Genomic DNA, 20,670 nt, shown 5'->3' with positions numbered 1-20,670 from the left:
AGTGGGAGGGGGGGGGGAGCTTCTATGATGTATCGACACTTATTTTGATTTTCTAAGACACCCTGAAGTTTATATTTTAATTGTCCTAGGATTCAGCATAATTTTCCATATGGTAACTAAAGAAAATGGTAAAAAGGAAATTTTCGGAGTATTCGGAATGATTTAAGCAAAACTAGCACTTGTGTTTTTAGGGTTCATTTTCTCGAGCCCATCATATATTTACTGTAAGGACAGACGTAGATACACGAAAAACTGAGTGAAAATTTTTGTGTTTTACGTCCCACGTTATGTCGACTAGGCTAAAGAAGACGATAATAATGAGAAATGAATGCAATTGTGGTGTAAGTGGGAGGTGTAATGAGTTGTTAAAAAAAATAAGCGAGTAGAATTGTACACTCATGTCCAAAACTATTGCCGCATGTCTATAAATATGTTGTTGTAGGAATATAATTTGATAATAAATTCGCTTGGTATTTCTTACAATGTTAGTATGTGTATAATCAACAAAGACATGTTTGTGGCAAATTTCATGTCAAAAGAGCAGTAAATAAGAACAATAAAACGAAAATAAAACTTTTTTGTCCATTTAGCAACATTTTGTTTTACTCATTCTAATTTACATATTTATAATTCTTTTCCTATGAAATTTACCGCAAATACATATTTCCCGATAATAAACATAAGTATCAATATTAAAAGTACCCTGTAAAATCAAATTATATTGTTACAAGAAGACAGGTATAGATATTCGACAATTATTTTGAACATGAGTGTACATATGTCAGGGAGTTCTGAATACAGCACCGAGGTGGCAAAATATAAAACTACATCTATTCGAAATCTTCGTCTCGCGTTATAAGCTGAAATCAAACTGATCGAAAATAATAATAATAATAATAATAATAATAATAATAATAATAATAATAATAATAATAATAATAATAATAATAATAATAATAATAATAAAAGTTTTGTAATGTTGAGTTAATGAATAGTGCATATGAAGTTTTGTGTAAAAGCAGTTACGTTAAAAGAATTGTTTCATGTGTGTGAAACTCGTCAAATAATTGTTTAACGTGGTAGATACCAGATATAATTGTATTGGGTGAGTTTACATGCTTACATAATTTTCTTGAATAAGTGGTTAAATAGGCTGCTCAAACGAATTCTACGATGGTTCAAAAATCATGATTGAACGTGTATCCTAATAGAACTTGCTTAACTTTGGTCAGCTCGAAGTCGAATATTTTAATTGTTACTAGTATCTGAAGATATAGTTTACAATTACAGAATTAAAATTGAAAGGTTTGTTTGTTCGTTTGTATTTGAAACCAGTTTTAGTTCTGTTATTTGTTGCAAATTTTGAGAAATGTTTATATTAAAAAGCATTAATTAGAATTTTTGCTTTCTCATTTCACCATATTAAATGGACTGAATAATAGAGTAATATGTACTTGCTATTTCAGATTTGGCTGCTCTTTAATTAATGACAGAAAATTAAATGTGGATGGGGATAGATATTTCATTCCTCCTCAACCAGTGACGTTGCGGTGGTTGAAAGTCAATACTGAACGCACGTTACAGAGGAAACGGGAGAACTCTGAGAAAATCCACGCACACGGTTTGTACACCACAAGTAGATACACGAGCATACTTCACCGTACCAACGTGTTAATGGGAATCAAGGTTTTTAGAATCGATGGTTTTTTGCACATACAAAGCAGGCTTTTTTTGGGAAAAAAAAAAGCTGGAATTTTGGAAATTTTCGCTTTGTTCGATTTCATGATTTTTCTATCAAAATAACCTTCTTATAGTATACTCTACAGTTAAATAAGATCTCATGACCCAAATAGCATATTTCGCTCTGGAATTTACTATCATGATGGATGGAGAACATGTTTTTTAAATTAAAGTAACATAAATTACGTTGTATTTGAGGGCAATTTTAGACGCTATTTATTTTTATTTCAACTTCTGAGTTATCGACATTTTTTCTTCTCTAGATCATTTCATTTTTAATCATTCGTGTTTCATTTCTTAGAGCTCAGTACTCTAGCTTCTAGCACATAGTTAAACTTAAGTTTTTCAATATATCTATCAGAGCCTACGTTTTTCAATATATCTGTCAGAGCGTACTTCCAAATTTCTGTTTTACTGTAGCTGTGCAACGATTTAGCAATAATCTTCCGGATACAACCTTGAAGACCATTTTATAATGATAATCAGTGGCGAATTTATAAAAGTATTTTGGGAGGGATTTTTCTTATTAATGTTTAGTTTTTCTAAAGATTCCTAATTTTTATTTGAGGGGAGCTTGAAGTTTATGAGTAAAGGCATAACTAATATTTCGTTTGTTTTAGAAGTACCGTAGTTTCGGGCTACAGGCTTCAATTCGAAAGACATCTTCAACCTAACCCCCTTCGCAAATCCATCACCGCTGGTAATTAGTAACCGATTTAAAAACAATAAGAAGGGAATTCGCCCAGGACTCACAGTACACGCATTATCTCTACATTCATAGATGGAATTAAGAAAAACTTTTGTCAAAATCGTCGAATGTGGGGTTGAATCCCGGACTTCCCGATAGAAGTGCAAAAGTTAACCACTCAATCGTGTTTGTTGTGTAGTTGTGCTTAAATGAATCTTTCTCTCTATGGCCTACGGAATCCGAAGGTTTAAAAAGCTGCGTTCTTGACTTGTCAAAAAATTCGATCCAGTTTCTACTCTGAATTCCTATTTCTGCGAGATCCATCTTAATATTGCGCACCCATCTGCGCCTAGGTCTTCCTACTGGTCGTTTTCCGATTGGATTTCCAGCTAGAACTTTGAAAGTGTTCCTTCCTTCTTCCACTCTGATTATATGATCTGCCCACCTGATCCTCCTAGACTTGATGACTCTAACAATGTTTGGTAAAGCGTATAAATTATGCGTTCCTCGTTATGAAGTTTCCGCCATTCCCCATTCCCATTCCTCTTAGGTTCGAATATTCGTCTCAGGATCTTGTTCTCAAATACTTTCAGTCTGCGTTCTTCCCTCAGCGTAAGTGACCATGTTTCACAACCATACAGAACAACAGGTATGATTTTCGTTTTATATATTTTAAGCTTTAAATTCCTCGACAGAATTCGCGACGACAAAATATTTTAAACTGAATAATAACACGAATTTCCTGCTTTCAGTCGACATTTAATTTCTTCGTAGATATGATTTTGGTCTGGTAATATTGATCCTAGATATTTAAAAGTATCCAATTTGTCGAAAGTATTATTTGATATTTTAACGCATCCATAATTTACCGTATTAAGATCCCGGTGAACTTCCATGTATTTAGTTTTCTCTGCATTTACTTCTAAACCCATGTCCCTGTAAGCGTTTAATAAGACCTTTGCATTTCTTTCTATTGTTCTCCTATCACTCCTTATTAAATTTACATTATCAGCATATGCCATAACCTAGTAAATTTCTTTCAGCTCTAGGGCCTGATTGATTTCTTTGATTTTTCTTATAGAGTACTCCGGAACAAAGCTGAATAATAATGGCTATAACATATCTCCTTGTTTCAGACCATTCTCGACGTGGAAGCCCATGGACAAGAATTTTTTTTACTCGAACTTTACTCTGGGATTCATTTAAACACATTTTAATTAATCTAACTAGCTTTCTCGGTACTCCAAATACTGTAAGAATGTTGTACAATGTTTCCCTCCTAACAGAGTCGTAAGCCTTTCTAAAATCAATAAATAGTTGATGTACTGAGTAATATATTCCCTTGAGCATTTGTCGAATGGTAAATATCTGGTCGATAGCTGATCAATTTCGCCTAAATCCACACTGATAATCTCCAATAATTTATTCTGTGTATGGGGTCAATTTTGTTAATAGAATGTTTGGGAGAAGTTTATAGGATACTGACAGAAGAGAAATGCCACGATAATTATTACAATCAGTTTTGTCGGCTTTCTAGTGAATTTGAACAGTGATTGATTCTTTCCACTCTTCTTAAATATATTCCATAGACCTTCTTTTAATAAAAAGAGAGAATTTCGTAATGATATGTTGAATTCCTCTTGTTAAAAATTCAGAAACCTTCAGGACTGGGTAAACCGTGATGGTGGTTATATATTCTAGAGCCTAGGAAACCACACGCTCGGATGAACTATTACGCATATGATCCATGAACAGAAAATTCGGTGCGTTCCCGATTCTGAACAAGCTTAAGGAATAGTCAGTGCGTTACAGAATTCGGAACTTTACCGGTTTTGCAGGTCCGAACCACCTGATAGGTGGTAACAGATTATTACGTATGTTATCAATGAGTGAAAAATTTGTTGGAAATATTCATTTAATGTATATGAAAGTTAAAACTTAAGTGAAAAAATTTAAAGAATGTATAGAACCACCCGAAACGAAGCTCTTGATGTGCAGCCATTAAGAGCCTAGGAAACCACACGCTCGGATGAACTATTACGCATATGATCCATGAGCAGAAAATTCGGTACGTTCCCGATTCTGAACAAGCTTAAGGAATAGTCAGTGCATTACAGAATTCGGAACTTTACCGGTTTTGCAGGTCCGAACCACCTGATAGGTGGTAACAGATTATTACGTATGTTATCAATGAGTGAAAAATTTGTTGGAAATATTCATTTAATGTATATGAAAGTTAAAACTTAAGTGAAAAAATTTAAAGAATGTATAGAACCACCCGAAACGAAGCTCTTGATGTGCAGCCATTAAGAGCCTAGGAAACCACACGCTCGGATGAACTATTACGCATATGATCCATGAACAGAAAATTCGGTACGTTCCCGATTCTGAACAAGCTTAAGGAATAGTCAGTGCGTTACAGAATTCGGAACTTTACCGGTTTTGCAGGTCCGAACCACCTGATAGGTGGTAACAGATTATTACGTATGTTATCAATGAGTGAAAAATTTGTTGGAAATATTCATTTAATGTATATGAAAGTTAAAACTTAAGTGAAAAAAATTTAAAGAATGTATAGAACCACCCGAAACGAAGCTCTTGATGTGCAGCCATTAAGACTATCATATAAATATATTTTCTCGTGTTTTACTTTATTTCGTATCAGAAAGAGGGTGTGTGATATTTTGAAGTAAAAATACTACATATAATTGTGCTAGTTATTTGTGTATCATTTAAAAAAATAATAATAATAAAAAAGTTCCTTTTGTATGCAAGAGGTTAAGAAATTATAACGCACATTGGCCAATTCTTTGGAATTCATATGTTAAGAATTAAAATTGTTTGAAAAATCTTTTCGAAATTCATGGTTTATTTTCGAAGTTTCGTATTATTAACTACATCAACCATTAATTAAATGAATTTTTGTGTAGTAGAGAAGCAAAACAAAGTCTGCTTTATAAATTTAAAGCAAAATTTTGAAAGAAAGCCCAAAATTTCCCAAGTAAAAAAGCGAAGCAGAAAAAGCCAACCTTTTTTTCTTTCTTTCAAAAAAGCCGTTTCTCTTCCGAGCTCTTGTATCTGTAATACATGTCCACATCCCCGGTCTCTTTATCACAATCCGACCTCCTTCGTGGCTAAGCGGTTAACGTACGCGCCTTTGGAGTGGGAGACCCGGGTTTGATTCCCGGCCGGAGTTCATGTGGTTCGGATTCCACGTTAATCAGTAGGTCCACGTCTCATATAGCCTCGCAGCTGAACGGGACGCTAAACTAAAATCAACTCAACTCAACTTTATCACAATCCCTGATGATGAATGCAATGTCTGCACTCGAAACGTCGGCCATCAATAACCCAAGAAGACTTACTTAAAAAAAAAAAAAACTCGCTTATCAACTAAACAATTTTCCGATATCAATGAACAGCAGGACAGCTTATACAATGAGAAATCAAGAAAATCAGACATTACTTACTGTTTCATCATTCCAAATAGCTTGAAGTTGAGTTCCTAACATCACTGCCGTGAAAATGGCAAATAGAAGCGCCTCGAATATGAGAAACAGAAGAAGAACAACCGTCGCTGGTGGGGAAAATGATGAACAATCTTTCCATTCATGACGGATGCATATTATAAAGTGGTTGACAGCAAGGAACAATGCGTGCACTGATATCACAGCAATATAAAACTGAAATGAGAAAAGCAAAAGGAATAGTTAAAAAAAATCATGAAATTTATTTCACACTAGCACCAACTGTCACTAGTATCTGAGAGATGAAGGAAACAATGTATTTTTTCACACGAAATCATCTATAGGTGCGAATTCAATTAAATTAAAAGAGCGAAACAACCGATTGGTTGGTTTGGAATTTAGGAAATGCCTAATTCGCTTTCAACATGGAGGTAATATACGGCATGAAACTTGATGTCAGATCCCAACCATATGAGCACCCATTCGTAATCGAACACCAAGTGTACCGCGCTAAAGACGCGCACGCAGGGACAGCCTTAGCAATGGCATAATTTGCCTCATACCTCCCTCCCCCTTCCCTCGCTTTTCAGAAAGAACAAATCTTAAAAGCCACAATTTTAGTATGCTACATCATCATGAACAACTAAGGGGAGGGTAAGTGCACTCGCACTCAGAAAGGTCTAAGCACTACAAACACAATCTCATTGTATCCGTTTTTTTCTTTAAATTATAATATATTATGTTAGTGAAAGATAAAGCAAGCACATCTGCAGAGGAAAGATGGTAATGCTATTTATAGAATTCAATATCGAGCTTCAACCTCAATATATCAGTTTCCAATTCCAGTGCAACTAGTTTTTTTATCTTTATTTCTTGATTTTCCTTCTACGTTTGCTAAAAAAAAATGTTTCCACCTTCAATGATAAGGAACTTGTTTGTGACAAAGACAAGACTAGTTTTCATATCAAAACAGTGATAACTTAACTAAATGAAACAGATGTTCGCTAGTGTTCGAGAAATGTGTTCTTATATTTGACAACAATCAAGCAATTCATGCTGGGATCTGTTTTACTATTTGTTTTAGCACTGTCCGTGTGACCTTAAACTAATGCGATCTAAACATGATTTATGAATGTAATATTAAAATAGAAAGTCAGCTTAGTAAGTTTAACTACCATCATCGTGAAGTGTGTTTCCAACAAGAAACATTTATTTTAAATTATATAGTTATGACAGATTTTGCCGCCCCTCAAAACTTGCTACCAAGTGCAAATGCACATGTTTTACATATGGTAGAGCCGGCCCTGTGCGCACGCTACTCTCATAGTCACGAGAGTGCTCAATGACTGGACAGAGAAGCGACTCCAGGTCACAAGCATACCGTGTTGGAACGATAAAAGTCACTATGCTTTCCACGTTCCCTGATCAGCCAAACATACACGTATAGATCGGGTTGGTTGACAACCATTCAGATCACATGGCCCGTATTACAACTCTTGGTTGTACATAAATAACCCAGTGTCTACGCTAGACATACAGGGTCCGGCAAAAAGACTTCCCGTATTTCAAAAGGCAGTTATAAACAAACAAAGGTACAGAAAAATACTTTTATTTGTGAAAAGTATACATTTTACATTACTTGGTTTTAAAAATTATGTCCGACACAAATGGCTTCCTCCCTTGTTGACACATTGACGAAGTCTTTCCCGAAAGCTGTTCATAATTCTTTGTGTCATTTCTGGTGGAATGGTAGCCACTGCCTGGGTGATTGCCTCCTTGAGCGCTTGCAAGGTTGTTGGGCGATGTTTGTACGCTTGCGCCTTTAAGTATTCCCAAAGAAAAAATCACAAGGTGATAAATCGGGTGACCTTGAGGGCCACGCGATGTCTCCTCGCAAAGAGAGAAGACGTCCAGGAAACAGCTCTCTCAAAATTGCTTGAGAACGCCGCGAAGTGTGAGATGTGGCTCAATCTTTTGGAACCAGATTTCTCCCTGTTCATGGTCCCCAACAAACTGGTGTAACTTAGGTCAGAGGAAGGTCTCGATCATGTGAGAGTAGCGACAATAACAGACAATCTCAGAGCAGCTGCATGTTTATGTGCTCAAGGTTTGAAGATTGCTGGGTGGACGCTCTTACACGCGCCACATTTTCTGGTGTTCTTACGGCGCATTTTCCATGTCTTCTACAATTCATAAATTGTACTCCTCGCCTTTGATGGCCCATTACTTGGCGGGAAAATTTTTTTCGACAAAACAAAAAAGTATGGGTTTCTCAAAAACATGTCTAGTTGCTATAAAAAAAATGTTTCAAGAATATCTGAGATGGTGATGGTACAATTTTATATTTTTTTTGCCTGAGTTGAAATGGAAGGCACCTATACTTTTCTACAACAAATGTACGATGTTCACCGCGCCACGCCATTGCGACAACTGAAAATGACACGTACCGCTACCGATCGACATCCCCCTCACCGCCGTATAACCACAACTCAAAAAGCGCCCTCTCTAAATACGGGAGGTCTTTTTCCCGGATCCTGTATGACAATACATAGACTAACTTAAGTGTTACTGGCGTTTATTAACATAGGCATTGGGTTGTTCAAAAACTGTGTCATGATACAGTCCAAGTGATCTGAATGACTAAGCGACGAACTCCAGAGCGGGTGTATGTGGCTAGTTGGGGAACAGACTGAGTAACATAACAGTTGGCACACCACTACGGTAAGATACCAACCCGTATTCGATTTTCGATTCTGTTGAATTTTTCACTGTTTGAATTTCATTAAATGATTTGCACTGATGGAAAATGTGGTACAAATACATGTTTATTTTTATTTTCTTTAACGTATATATATGGAATATCCCTATGGTCGTTCAAAGCTGCACAATTCTAAAAGCAGAAGCGCTAATTCAAATTTCAACGTTTTACCTGAATGATTTTGCTCAAACAATAGCTCATAATAAGAAGTATTAATTTTGAACCTAACTGTGCACACGTATAAACTTGTAAGTTCCAAAGGAGGCTTACTTTTGTTGTACTGAAAAATGATATGAAATCTTTCAGTTTTACCTCTCACGGTTATGCCCTGCAAACGGCTAAAAGAGACGCTGATGATGAGAAATGAATGAAATGGTGGAATGAAGAAAGTGGGAGAACATCGAGAAACCTTACGGTGTTTGTCCATCACAAAGCCCACTTGGCGCGAGCTAGGATCGAACCAGTGACTCCAAGCACCAGAGGTAAACGCTCTAGTACTGAGCCACCGTGGCCCCTGTAGTGCTGAAGTACAACAAGTCAACAATCCATCAGGTTTTCTTTTTTTTTCCCTACAGAGAAATTTAACGTCAAAGGGAATCCCAGAATCAATGAAAAAAAAAAAAAAAAAAAACTTTAATGGACCCGTACTGAGGACAACAACAAGTAGTCATTAAAACGTATACGAGTAAGTTAGCAATACGAGTGCTTAGGTAAGTTCAAGAATAGTATTTTATTACTAAACATGCATTCTATAGTTCATTTAGTAATAACAGTTGAAGAATTAAATCTCATCAATTCTTAGGTATCATGCTAGCAAAACTTGTACTAACCTTTCTGTATTCCTATTAGCTAAAATAATTTCTGATATTTAGTACCTTGACGAGTACCCATTTTCAAGGACCATAGAGTCTTAAATTATATTTTGCAGTAAAATCTTCACATGCTTCTGGCTTCAACATAAATGGAACTTCCCAATTTATATACGAAGTAACGTGTGTTTATTAAGTAACGTATTTAAAAAAAAAAAAAACTATTATGTGGGGGCATAACAATTCTAAACGTTCCTATATAAAATTGTGTTAGAGTGAAAAGTGCACGTAACAATAATTATTACCCAATTCTAAATTTGCTATTTTTAACTTGAAGGTATATTAGAATACTAGCAGCGTTCACCCCGCTTCGCTGCGGTCACCCCGGAACGCAATAAACTTTGTTACTTAGATAATTTTTACTTTTTCGCTTTCAAGTGATATGATAAAAACCATAGAAGATTGCAGTAAATGTTAACATTATATCGCCTGTCATTTATGTTAACCCGCCCCGCTTCGCTGCGGTCACCCCGGAACGCAATAAACTTTGTTACTTAGATAATTTTTACTTTTTCGCTTTCAAGTGATATGATAAAAACCATAGTAGATTGCAGTAAATGTTAACATTATATCGCCTGTCATTTATGTTAACCCGCCGAGTGACACGGTCATGCGGGTTGCATATAAATACGTTTATTTTTACCTATGATGAACTAACAAAGGATTTGTACGTTATGGACACTTGAATGGTCAATTATCTCAAGACACTGGTAATTAAAAATTAAAGTGATATGATAAAAACCATCTAGGGTCCAAATCCTAATAACCCCCCAAAAATGAAAGAAATTGGTTCAGCCGTATTAGCGTGATGAGGGAACAAAGGATTTGTGCGTTCTCTTTTATATATAAGACTAGCAGCGTTCACCCCGCTTCGCTGCGGTCACCCCGGAACGCAATAAACTTTGTTACTTAGATAATTTTTACTTTTTCGCTTTCAAATTGCAGTAAATGTTAACATTATAGCGCCTGTCATTTATGTTAACCCGCCGAGTGACACGTTCATGCGGATTGCAGTAAATGTTAACATTATATCGCCTGTCATTTATGTTAACCCGCCCCGCTTCGCTGCGGTCACCCCGGAACGCAATAAACTTTGTTACTTAGATAATTTTTACTTTTTCGCTTTCAAATTGCAGTAAATGTTAACATTATAGCGCCTGTCATTTATGTTAACCCGCCGAGTCACATGGTCATGCGGGTTGCATATAAATACGTTTATTTTTACCTATGATGAACTAATAACAAAGGATTTGTACGTATGGACACTTGAATGGTCAATTATCTCAAGACACTGGTAATTAAAAATTAAAGTGATATGATAAAAACCATCTAGGGTCCAAATCCTAACAACCCCCCAAAAATGAAAGAAATTGGTTCAGCCGTATTAGCGTGATGAGTTCACAAAGGATTTGTGCGTTCTTTTTTATATATATAGATTAATATCTACTTGAAACTTCTCATGAAGTGGTCTTGTACAACCATCAAACAACAACGGAACCCTCGCTAAGTTCAGTGTTGCCAAATTGTATTTTCAATTTACGTATTATGAAAAATTACAATATCATTAGTACATATGAAAAAGCAATGTTACCAGTTCAGTAGGCTATTTCCTTCGGTCCTTACTACATAAGCAATACAACATTGTTCTAAAACGGATTCTAAGTATTCTAGGTTTCTTCGCATAATGTGCACGTTACTCTCGAAAAGCTACTGAATTGAACACGTTAATTTTTCATTTAACATAGAACGCCTTACTTATTTGGACCACAAACGATGGTGTGATTCAAAAAATTCTATCATTTTTAGATTCGAACCACCTTCTTCTTGTGTTTCGAACAGCACATCGTTTGAAACATTCTTCTTCTTGTTTACCTCAACCATAGGTTGATGGGCAACATGGAAAATTTAAAACTTTTCTCTCCTTTAGGAGAGCTGTTTTATACTCTGATAAGGTATCTTCTTCATAACTGCATTTAGATATTCTATCCCTTAGTCTTCCTCTTCTTGATTTTCCTTCTGCTTTTCTCTCTATCAACACGGTAATCCAGCCAGAGTACTAAATAAGATGGCCAAGCAAGCTGTTTGTTTTTTTTCCTATTATCTTCATGGTCTGTCGTCCCTCATTAGCTTCCTTTAGTACGTCTTCATTCCTTTTCCTTTCGGTCAATGACATGCGGACGTCTTCATTCCTTTTCCTTTCGTTCCATGATATCCGCAGCATTCTGCGCCAACACCACATTTCAAATGCTTCCAGCTTGGATATTTCAGCTTTCCTCAATGTCCAACATAAAAGCATATTTTAATTCTTTTATATCTTCGATCACATGATTAATCAGCAACAGACACCACAAGATGTTTGTCATGATTTAATTACTATGAAGAATTCTGCTTACTTTCCAATTAGGAAAAAATTGTGTATGTATTCTTCTTTTTCTTCAGTGCCAGGAGTGTTGTGTGACCGTAGGGTACTGATACGCCTTAAAGGAAAAGTTTACAAAACAGTACTGAGATCTGCCTTATTATACGGAGCAGAATGTTGGACGACGGAGAAGAGAAAGGAACAGAAGTTGCATGTTGTGGGGATGAAGATACTGTGGTGAAGTGACGCAGAGGGACAAAATTAAGACTGAAATTACACGGGGAACAGTAAAGCTAAGACCAGTTGTAGAAAAGCTGCAAGAAAGTAGACTGAGATAGTTTGGGCATGTAAGAAGAAGATCTATGGAATACGTAGCTCACAGAGTGGATGATATAGAAGTAAGTAGGAAACAAGCCCGAGAAGAAGTGGGGAGATTGTGTTAAGAAAGATATGGTGCAGTGTGGTGTCACAGCGTATATGACACAAGATTGAAACAGGTGGAGGACAGCGATCCGAAAAGCCGACACCAGTTAACTGGGAAAAAGTCTTAGAAGAAGATATAACACAAGATTGAAACAGGTGGAGGACAGCGATCCGAGAAGCCGACCCCACTTAACTGGGAAAGAGTCTTAGAAGAAGATATAACACAAGATTGAAACAGGTGGAGGACAGCGATCCGAGTAGCCGACCCCACTTAATTGGGAAAGAGTCTTAGAAGAAGATATGACACAAGATTGAAACAGGTGGAGGACAGCGATCCGAAAAGCCGACCCCAGTTAACTGGGAAAAAGTCTTACAAGAAGATATGACACAAAATTGAAACAGGTGGAGGACAGCGATCCGAAAAGCCGACCCCAGTTAACTGGGAAAAAGTCTTAGAAGAAGATACGACACAAGACAGAAACAGGTTAAAGACAGCAATCCGAAAAGCCGATCGCAGCTAACTGAGAGAAAGGTCTGGAAGATTTTATTTTCTAAAAAAATGGTTATAGTTATCAAACTGTGCCATTACCTTGTCGGCCGATTTCACCGTCTTCGCTTTCTTCGGAGGTGAATCGCCTTTAAAAACCCAATGTTTCGATTGTTCCTTTGTTTCTGGAGTTTCGTCCATGTCTTCATGTCTCGTCCACTGTTATATATCGACGAAGAAACTAGTCGAGATTGCTACGAAAACGTGCCAAACCAACCTCCGAATCGAATCAAATCTTTAAGTTTAATGTCCCACGATTATGCCGGTTAAGCTAAAGGAGACCGTAATAATGAGAAATGAGTGAAGTGGGGGGAAATGGGAGAACCCCGACAAAACCCACGAGCACGGTGTTTGTCCACCACAAAGTCCACACGGCGCGAGCTGGGATCAAACCAGGGACCCCAAGCACCGGAGGTGAACGCTCTACCACTGAGCCACCGTGCCCTCTTCAACCTCCGAATCGATCACACCACTGTGTTTATTCTCCACTGAGAGCAAACGCGGCACCCATCTTGCTGAGATTTTTTCAAACCCAGTTTTTCGTGCAAAATTGAAAACACTGTACCTTGTGATATACCTGTCGCCTCAATTATTTCGCGCACTTTGATTCGTCGATCACTCAAAACCATATCATGGATTTTGTCAATCATTTCGGACTAAGTCACTTCCGCTGGACGTCCCGAACGATGTTCATCATTTGTGGATGTACAGGCACGTTTTAAACACATTTACCCAATTGTAAACAGTCGCAAACACAGGAAGATAGTGCCATGAAGTTCATCCAACTCGGCTTTGATATCTTTCGGTGCTCAGCCGTTTAAAAAGAAGTGTTTAATAACCGCACGAAACTCATTTCTTTCCATTTTTCTAAATAAACACAAGTTTGTTTCTTCAATGGACTAAAACACTAAAACAATGAAAGCACGTGACAGATAGCTGAAACTTGAGCAACAGTCTAGTGAGGAATGATGGTTACTAAAAGCTAACTTTTTTCGATACTATGAGTGTCAACTTTCGGATTTTTCTTTGGACTTATTGAACGACCCCGATATGCTTAATGACTATACTTTAGTCTTATGGAAGGCTGAGACTGCTTAAATTTGATTTGTAATAATGAAATACATGGACAGTACAACTCAGGTTTTCTTAATGATCTAAAATAAAACAAAGAACTTAAAAAACAAAGCACACGCAAACAGAATTACTTACAGTAAACAAAACGAAGTACTTTTGATTGTTTTCACCTACACAATTATTCACCCAAGGGCAATGGTGGTCCATTTTTCGTATGCACCTGCAACAAAATTAAAACAACATACTAAAAATGATTTTTTTTTTTAATTTTAAAAAATGAAACATTACATTTTCTGTCGCACATACAATCTTAATACAAAGTTTGTAATTGAAGACGTCGGTGCAAGAAGACAGCTCCAATTTTACATTTGGTTCAGGATTGAAACAAATTATTATTAGAAATCTATTTACTCTACTTTTAGCCTCCAAATTTTTTTGCAAAGAAATATTTTACCTCTATAATATCACATTTCTTTACAAAATGTTTGGAGGCTACATGAAAAGCAATTGCGTTTTAACAGTTTTGTTTCAATTGTAAATCAAATCGGCAAGCGGAGGTAGCCCCTTTTCGCACTGAGGTCTTCAATTATTATTGAGTTGATTTTGAGTTTAACGTCCCTTTCAGCTGCGAGGCTATATGAGATGTGAACCTACTGCTTAGCGTGGAATCCGAACCACATGAGCTCCCACCGGGAAGCGAACCCGGGTCTCCCACGCCAAAGGCGCGTATGCTAACCGCTTAGCCACGGATGAGCTCTTCAATTACTATTTATTAGTGCCAGGGCAGTCCGACAAATATATACTGGTATTGAAGGATAAAGCTCTATATTATCACACTGCCAGTGACCTATTTAGGGAGGCTATCGGGCTCAATCCCCCCCTCCCCCGCGAAATAAATTTGTAGTTTTTAGCATTCTACGTACAACAATAATCCTTCTTACCATTTGTAAGAATTTCATTAACTTTCCATTTTCGTATGTTCTTTGTTCAGAAATGATACTGTATTTGTCAAATTTCATTCCATGTAAGAACTGCGTTCTTTTTTTTCTTTCGTCCATTCTATTCTTCTGTTTCTGTTTTCTTGGTTGTTACTTTCTTTCGTTTCTCCTATCATATTTTCGACCATTGTTAATTGTGATTCAAGTCGGCCGTCGTCAGTAACACCAAACTAAGGGGAGCTGATAAGCTAAACTGGTATTCCACAACAATTTGCACGGATATCAACACAACGGGACTTTAGTTATTATAGCAAAGGAACATTTACATCGTTTAGTTATAAACAACGGTAAATGTTTGAATTAAAGAAAATCAGGACGGGAGGGGGAGAGGAGAATAAGTAGCCCGGGAAATTAGGTAGGCCAAGAAGATGCTTTTTTTTTCTTCTATGAACAGAATAAAAGGTTAGATTCACTGCTTTATTTTTGTGTGTATCATATCACAAAACGTTTACCAGTCTGTAATTCTTGCTTACAATCAGTATATTTCAGCTTCAACTTAACATTTTCTTTCAGGTAAAAACGTACACAGATAAATCTGGATATTGCCATTTTTTTTTTTCTAAAGTGAAATAAGTTAAGTTGAAATGAGATTAAAAATATTCAACGTGTGTTTGCAGGAACGTCATTTCAGATTTACCTGGGATGGGGTCCTCCACCGACATACGAGTTTCACGTTTCTTCATAATATATTAGTAGACAACCGATTAAAATATGTTTAATTGTCAAACTCAGGTGGGCAATTCCCCCTCCCCCGCTTCCCCATGTTATACATAGCCTCCCGGAAACAAAATCCTAAATACGCCACTGGTCTTCAAATATATTGTTGTATAATATAGGTCAATTTATATAAAACTGTTTGAACGAACAATTTTTCCTACTTTTCGAACTTTTTCTTCTGTTTTGAGGTTAATGCACGTTCCGAACTTGCTCGTCTTCTACCGACTCATCTCCGCTTCTAAATCGCTCATAGTGCATGGGGTCCCGGGTTCAAACCCTGCTCCTGTCAAGTGGACTTTGTGGTGGACAAACACCGTGTGCGTGGATTTCCTCGGGGTTCTCCCGTTTCCTCCCGTCTTCAGAGTTACAGCATTATCGCCATACATCAATTTCAACACTTCATGAATTTCTTTAGCACTTTATTTTCCCCAACTTGAAACAGAACATAATTTTCAAGCGTTGTTGATGCATGGCAGACACGGTAAATACAATCTCACTCTAGCGGCTCTGGACGCTGACTAAGAACTCTGAACGTGTTCCAACTTGACACTGCCTGTCTCAACAGATCAGACTATAGGACAAATTACATCAAATGATCGTAGCGTCAGTAGTTGCTGCTAAAAAATCATTCACCATATTTTTTTATCACAACTTGTAACTACTATTAAAGGCAACGTCGCCCTGCACAACATCACATTGAATGTCACTACCGTTTTACTACTATGTAAAGATGAGATGGAAATGAAATCTTTGACTTTTACGTCCCACGGTTATGCCAGTTAGGCTAAAAGAGACGGTGATGATGAGTGAAGGATGAAATGGTGGAATGAAGAAAGTGCGAGGAAACGGGAGAACCCCGAGAAAACCCACGCACACGGTGTTTGTCCACCACAAAGTTCACTTGGCGGGGGCTGGGATCGAAAACGGGACCCCAAGCACCAGAGGTGAACGCTCTACCACTGAGCCACCGCGGTCCTGTTAAGATGAGATGGAGTTTGAACTTACACATTAATCCTAGTAAAGAAAAAAAAAAATGTTGTATTTACCTTTGGCAAACAGAACAATGATGTGCCCTCTCAGGCTTTATACTGCAACATTTCGGGCATTTGAATATCACTTGACCCTCTCTTAAACCCATTCGTTGGATCATTTCTTTCGTGGCGTTGCCCTTCGGAACAGCACCCTGAAAAGAAAACACAACGTGCTATTCAAACATACGTTTACTAATCTGCAGAGAAACAATTTTGTTCAGTTTTAATTATCAAAGAGAAAAAACAAATATGTGAGACTTGCTCTAGTGCTTTGAAATGATATTTCAACTGAAAGCGTCGACTTATTTTTCTTCTTTTTTCTTTTTACAGAAAATATAGGTTAAATGAAAACAAATAAAAAGAAAGTTAACAGAAAAGAGGTAATTTTATCTGTACAATAACAAACTACTACAAACAAAAGCACCACAAACTAAAGCAACTTCGTAAAATTATTCTTAAAAATAAATATTTGCTGAGTTTCTGCATGCATTATCAAATTTGATATACGGTATATGCAGGCCCGTATTTAGGTAAGTGCTATTCTGGCTCAAGTATAGGGCGGCAGAATTTAGGGGCGGCAAAATTTTGGACTTTTTAAAAGATTCACAATAAAGTAAAAGTAGCAACCCGCAAAGTCCTGAGCAAGCGCGAGAAAATATGTTAATATTCGCTCTAATTACAGTAGTTACTAATTAACTAGCTTATCTGATTATTTTTAAAAAGTCATCCTGCCCACCTCACCCCACGGGGTGAGGATGAACTTGAACATAATGAAAACTGATACCGTTAAGCTCAGCGACATCGAAAACTGTGAATTCAACATTAATATCTGTAGTTTTCGATTACATTTAAAATCTCGTCCCCTTCCTGAAGAGTGGAATTGATCTTGAAATTGAATTAAAACAGTCACTATTTAGAGCACAGGGGCACAAAATATATAAATACGGACCTGGGTATATGCAGGCTCGTATTTATATGTCGTGCGCCCTTGTGATCTAAGTAATCTCCCCCCCCCCCCCCCCCACGCACAAACTTGTTTCAAACAGGGAAACAAGCCGTGACTTTTCAAACATACCAGCTCTTGTTGAGTAACAGCTTAGGTATTACGATTTATGAAAGTTACAGCGTTATTTTAAATCGCTTAATTCTGTCAATGATAATTATGATGTGGTGTTCTGTCCGAAGGTAGGTGTTTTGACCCGAAGGTCCCTGGACACGGTGAAGCCTCGGTAGTTTGCCATTGCCTTCCATGGGATGATGATGACATACTAAGGATGGGACCTACAGCTTAACTTAGGATCCGAACCACTTGTGTCCCCACCGGGAATCAAACCCGAGATCCCTTGAGTACAAGGCAACGAGCTTAACCACTCATCCATTGGGGACACATTCTCTCAATACTGGCACGTACTTTATTATTGTAGGTTTTAATTTACTGTCCGGAGAAAATGTATTATATTAATTCTTAATCAATCGTTGTCAGTTTTATATTTCACTTGAATTATGATTGAATTTCTTAAATATTTACTCTTATCACTATTATAGTAAAATATGGAATTAAAAACGACTAGGCAGTGTTTTTGACATTGTTTATTTTGAACTTATCAGATAATTACAGATTATAATGAGTTTAGTAAAAAGCATTATATGATACAAAACTCTTTACGTAAAAAATTATATTAGTTTATAGAATGAGTGTAGACTCTTTCATATGTTTTTATGTTACTCGAACGAATAAGAGAAACTATTTCCAAAGTATTTGCAAATAAACTTTTTTTCTCTGTATGCATTTTCTATTTTTATATTTTAGGTTACTTGAACAATTAAAAAAAAAAAAAAAAATTCCTAAACTATTTGTAAAAAATTGATTTTCTCCTGTATGCGTTATCTCATGATATTAAATTACCCAAATAAAAGGGCATTTTAAAAATTACCGGAAATGACCAATAACAGAGTTGAATTAATAGTTTTTGGGTTCGCTGAGATGAATAGTGACAGTTTTAATCCAATTCAACTTCAAAGTCATACTCCACTCCCCAGGGAAGGGGCGAGATCACTGAGTTTAACGGTATCAGTTTTCATTATGTTCAAGTTCATCCTCACCCTTTGGAGTGGGGGTGGGAGAGGATGACTTTTTAAAAATAATTAAATAGGCTACGCTAGTTAATTGATAACTACTGTAGTTAGAGTGAATTAACCACATTAACATATTTTCTCGCGCTTGCACGGGACTCTGCGGGTTGTAAGTTTTAGATTTTACTTTATTGTGAATCTTTAAAAAAAATCCAAAATTTTGCCAGCCCCTAAATTCTGCAAGCTGTGCTCGAGCACCGAATAGCACTTATCCATATATGGGAGGGGCATAACGATCCTACCAATCGTCAAATTACTACGCGACTTTCTATTCTATACAAATTGATTCACCGAAAACTTGTGTCACAAACCCGCCACGGAGAAAGAAGAAATAGAAGTTAAAACAAATTAAAAGAAAAGCAGTTCATGAGTTTACATACCGAATACTATATTTAAAGAAAATGTTAAATTGTAATAAGTGTAAACCAAAACTGAACAAAACAAAAACTGGCGAGACAAATCATGAGCCCGCATGCTAACACCCAATCTTTGGCAATTAACCATTAAAATAAAATTTGAAACCAAAAATAAACCTAAGTGAAAGATAAATTTTGTAAATAAGTATTTCTCTTTAAGTTGAATCAAAGGTCTAATCTTATAATTCAATAGCAGGTCTTCTTTTCTTTATTTTTTCTCGAACACTGAAAACACATTTAAAAGATTAACACATAACAGTGCGCATAGAATATCAGTTTAACTGAAGGAAAACCTCATCGTGACGTCAGAAATGAAGGAAAAGCTGTGCGAACTGAAAGAATTCGTTCAGTTCAGTCAGTTCTTTATACAGTTATTTGGACTGAAGAACAGTTATTTTGGACTGAACAAACGGACCACCTTTTGCTACGATAACTGTGCTACTAACTGAAAGAAACGCACAGTTGTCACAGTTCAGTCCTCTCAGTTCAGAACCTGCCATCATCACATCTAGTAAAAGTGAAGCATTGTTGACTTTTATTGAAACCTACCGTGCATATCCCGGACTTTAGGACATGCAACATATGCATTACGCGAATAGGTCTAAAAGAGGGGTGGCATATCATGTGTTACAAAATTAAAAGAGTTGTAATCTCAGGCGATACACAATACTGTTATAAAATAAATAAATAAATAAATAAATAAATAAATAAAATAAAATAAAATAAAAACCTACGGTCGGCATTTAGGAAGGAACTGCGGAAAGTGAATGAATTCAAGAAATCAGTGACTCTAGGTAAGGAAGTGTACGTTCCAAAGTTTTTATATTTCAAGAAACTTAGAAGTGTACTCCACACAACACCTGATTAAACTGAAGGAACTGAAGGACTGAACTCAATTAACTGACGGCACTCCACACACTATCAGTTCAGTGTATCGTACGATCGGTTAAGTCGGTTTCTAACTCAGTTGGACTGATCAGTTAAAACTGTAAGTGGCCCTTAAGCATGAGCATAGAAGAAACATCCCTGTAATCTAATCGTATTTCTAATAATTTTTTTAGCCTTTTATGCCTTGAAACTGCTGCGAGAAAAAGTCACCACAATGTATCACTTAATATGAGAGCAAACAAGGTAAGTCAGAAGCATAATTGAATCATTTAATGGTCAAGCGGCTAAGAAGCATTCCTTCCATGTAGGGGATCTTGAATTCTATTTCCATTACGAATTTGATTTCTGGGCTTTCGACAGCTATGGCCATGTGAGCCCGTCACGTAGAAGAGATGACATCCCTCGGCGATCACAATGCCCTGGGGAGGATGACAGAATCGGAAGAGAAAGAAGCGACCTGGGACACCATCCTGGCCTTGTGTTACTGAGGAAAACCTCGCTCACGATGGATGGGTTGAAAAACGTGTTAAACTTTCACGACCGAGCGTCCCCACCGGGGATC

The 20,670-nt window shown here is 36.8% G+C and overlaps 1 protein-coding gene across 1 annotated transcript in view; it reads right to left on the bottom strand.

Moving 5' to 3' along the window:
- Nucleotides 1–20,670, bottom strand: part of LOC145674528 (palmitoyltransferase ZDHHC3) — a 58,374-nt gene that overhangs the window by 10,732 nt on the left and 26,972 nt on the right. Inside the window, exons 4-6 of the mRNA XM_081744684.1 lie at nucleotides 16,687–16,823; nucleotides 14,061–14,145; nucleotides 5,899–6,111 (exon numbers count right to left, since the gene is read on the bottom strand). Of these exons, the coding sequence (XP_081600810.1) occupies nucleotides 5,899–6,111; nucleotides 14,061–14,145; nucleotides 16,687–16,823 (435 nt within the window). The remainder of the gene's footprint in view (nucleotides 1–5,898; nucleotides 6,112–14,060; nucleotides 14,146–16,686; nucleotides 16,824–20,670) is intronic.

The sequence above is a fragment of the Thermobia domestica genome, chromosome 17 (assembly GCF_964235325.1).
Source record: "Thermobia domestica chromosome 17, izTheDome1.hap1.1, whole genome shotgun sequence".
Taxonomy (NCBI): domain Eukaryota; kingdom Metazoa; phylum Arthropoda; class Insecta; order Zygentoma; family Lepismatidae; genus Thermobia; species Thermobia domestica.
The sequence above is the reverse complement of the archived record's forward strand: the minus strand, read 5'-3'. Positions and strand labels throughout refer to the sequence as shown.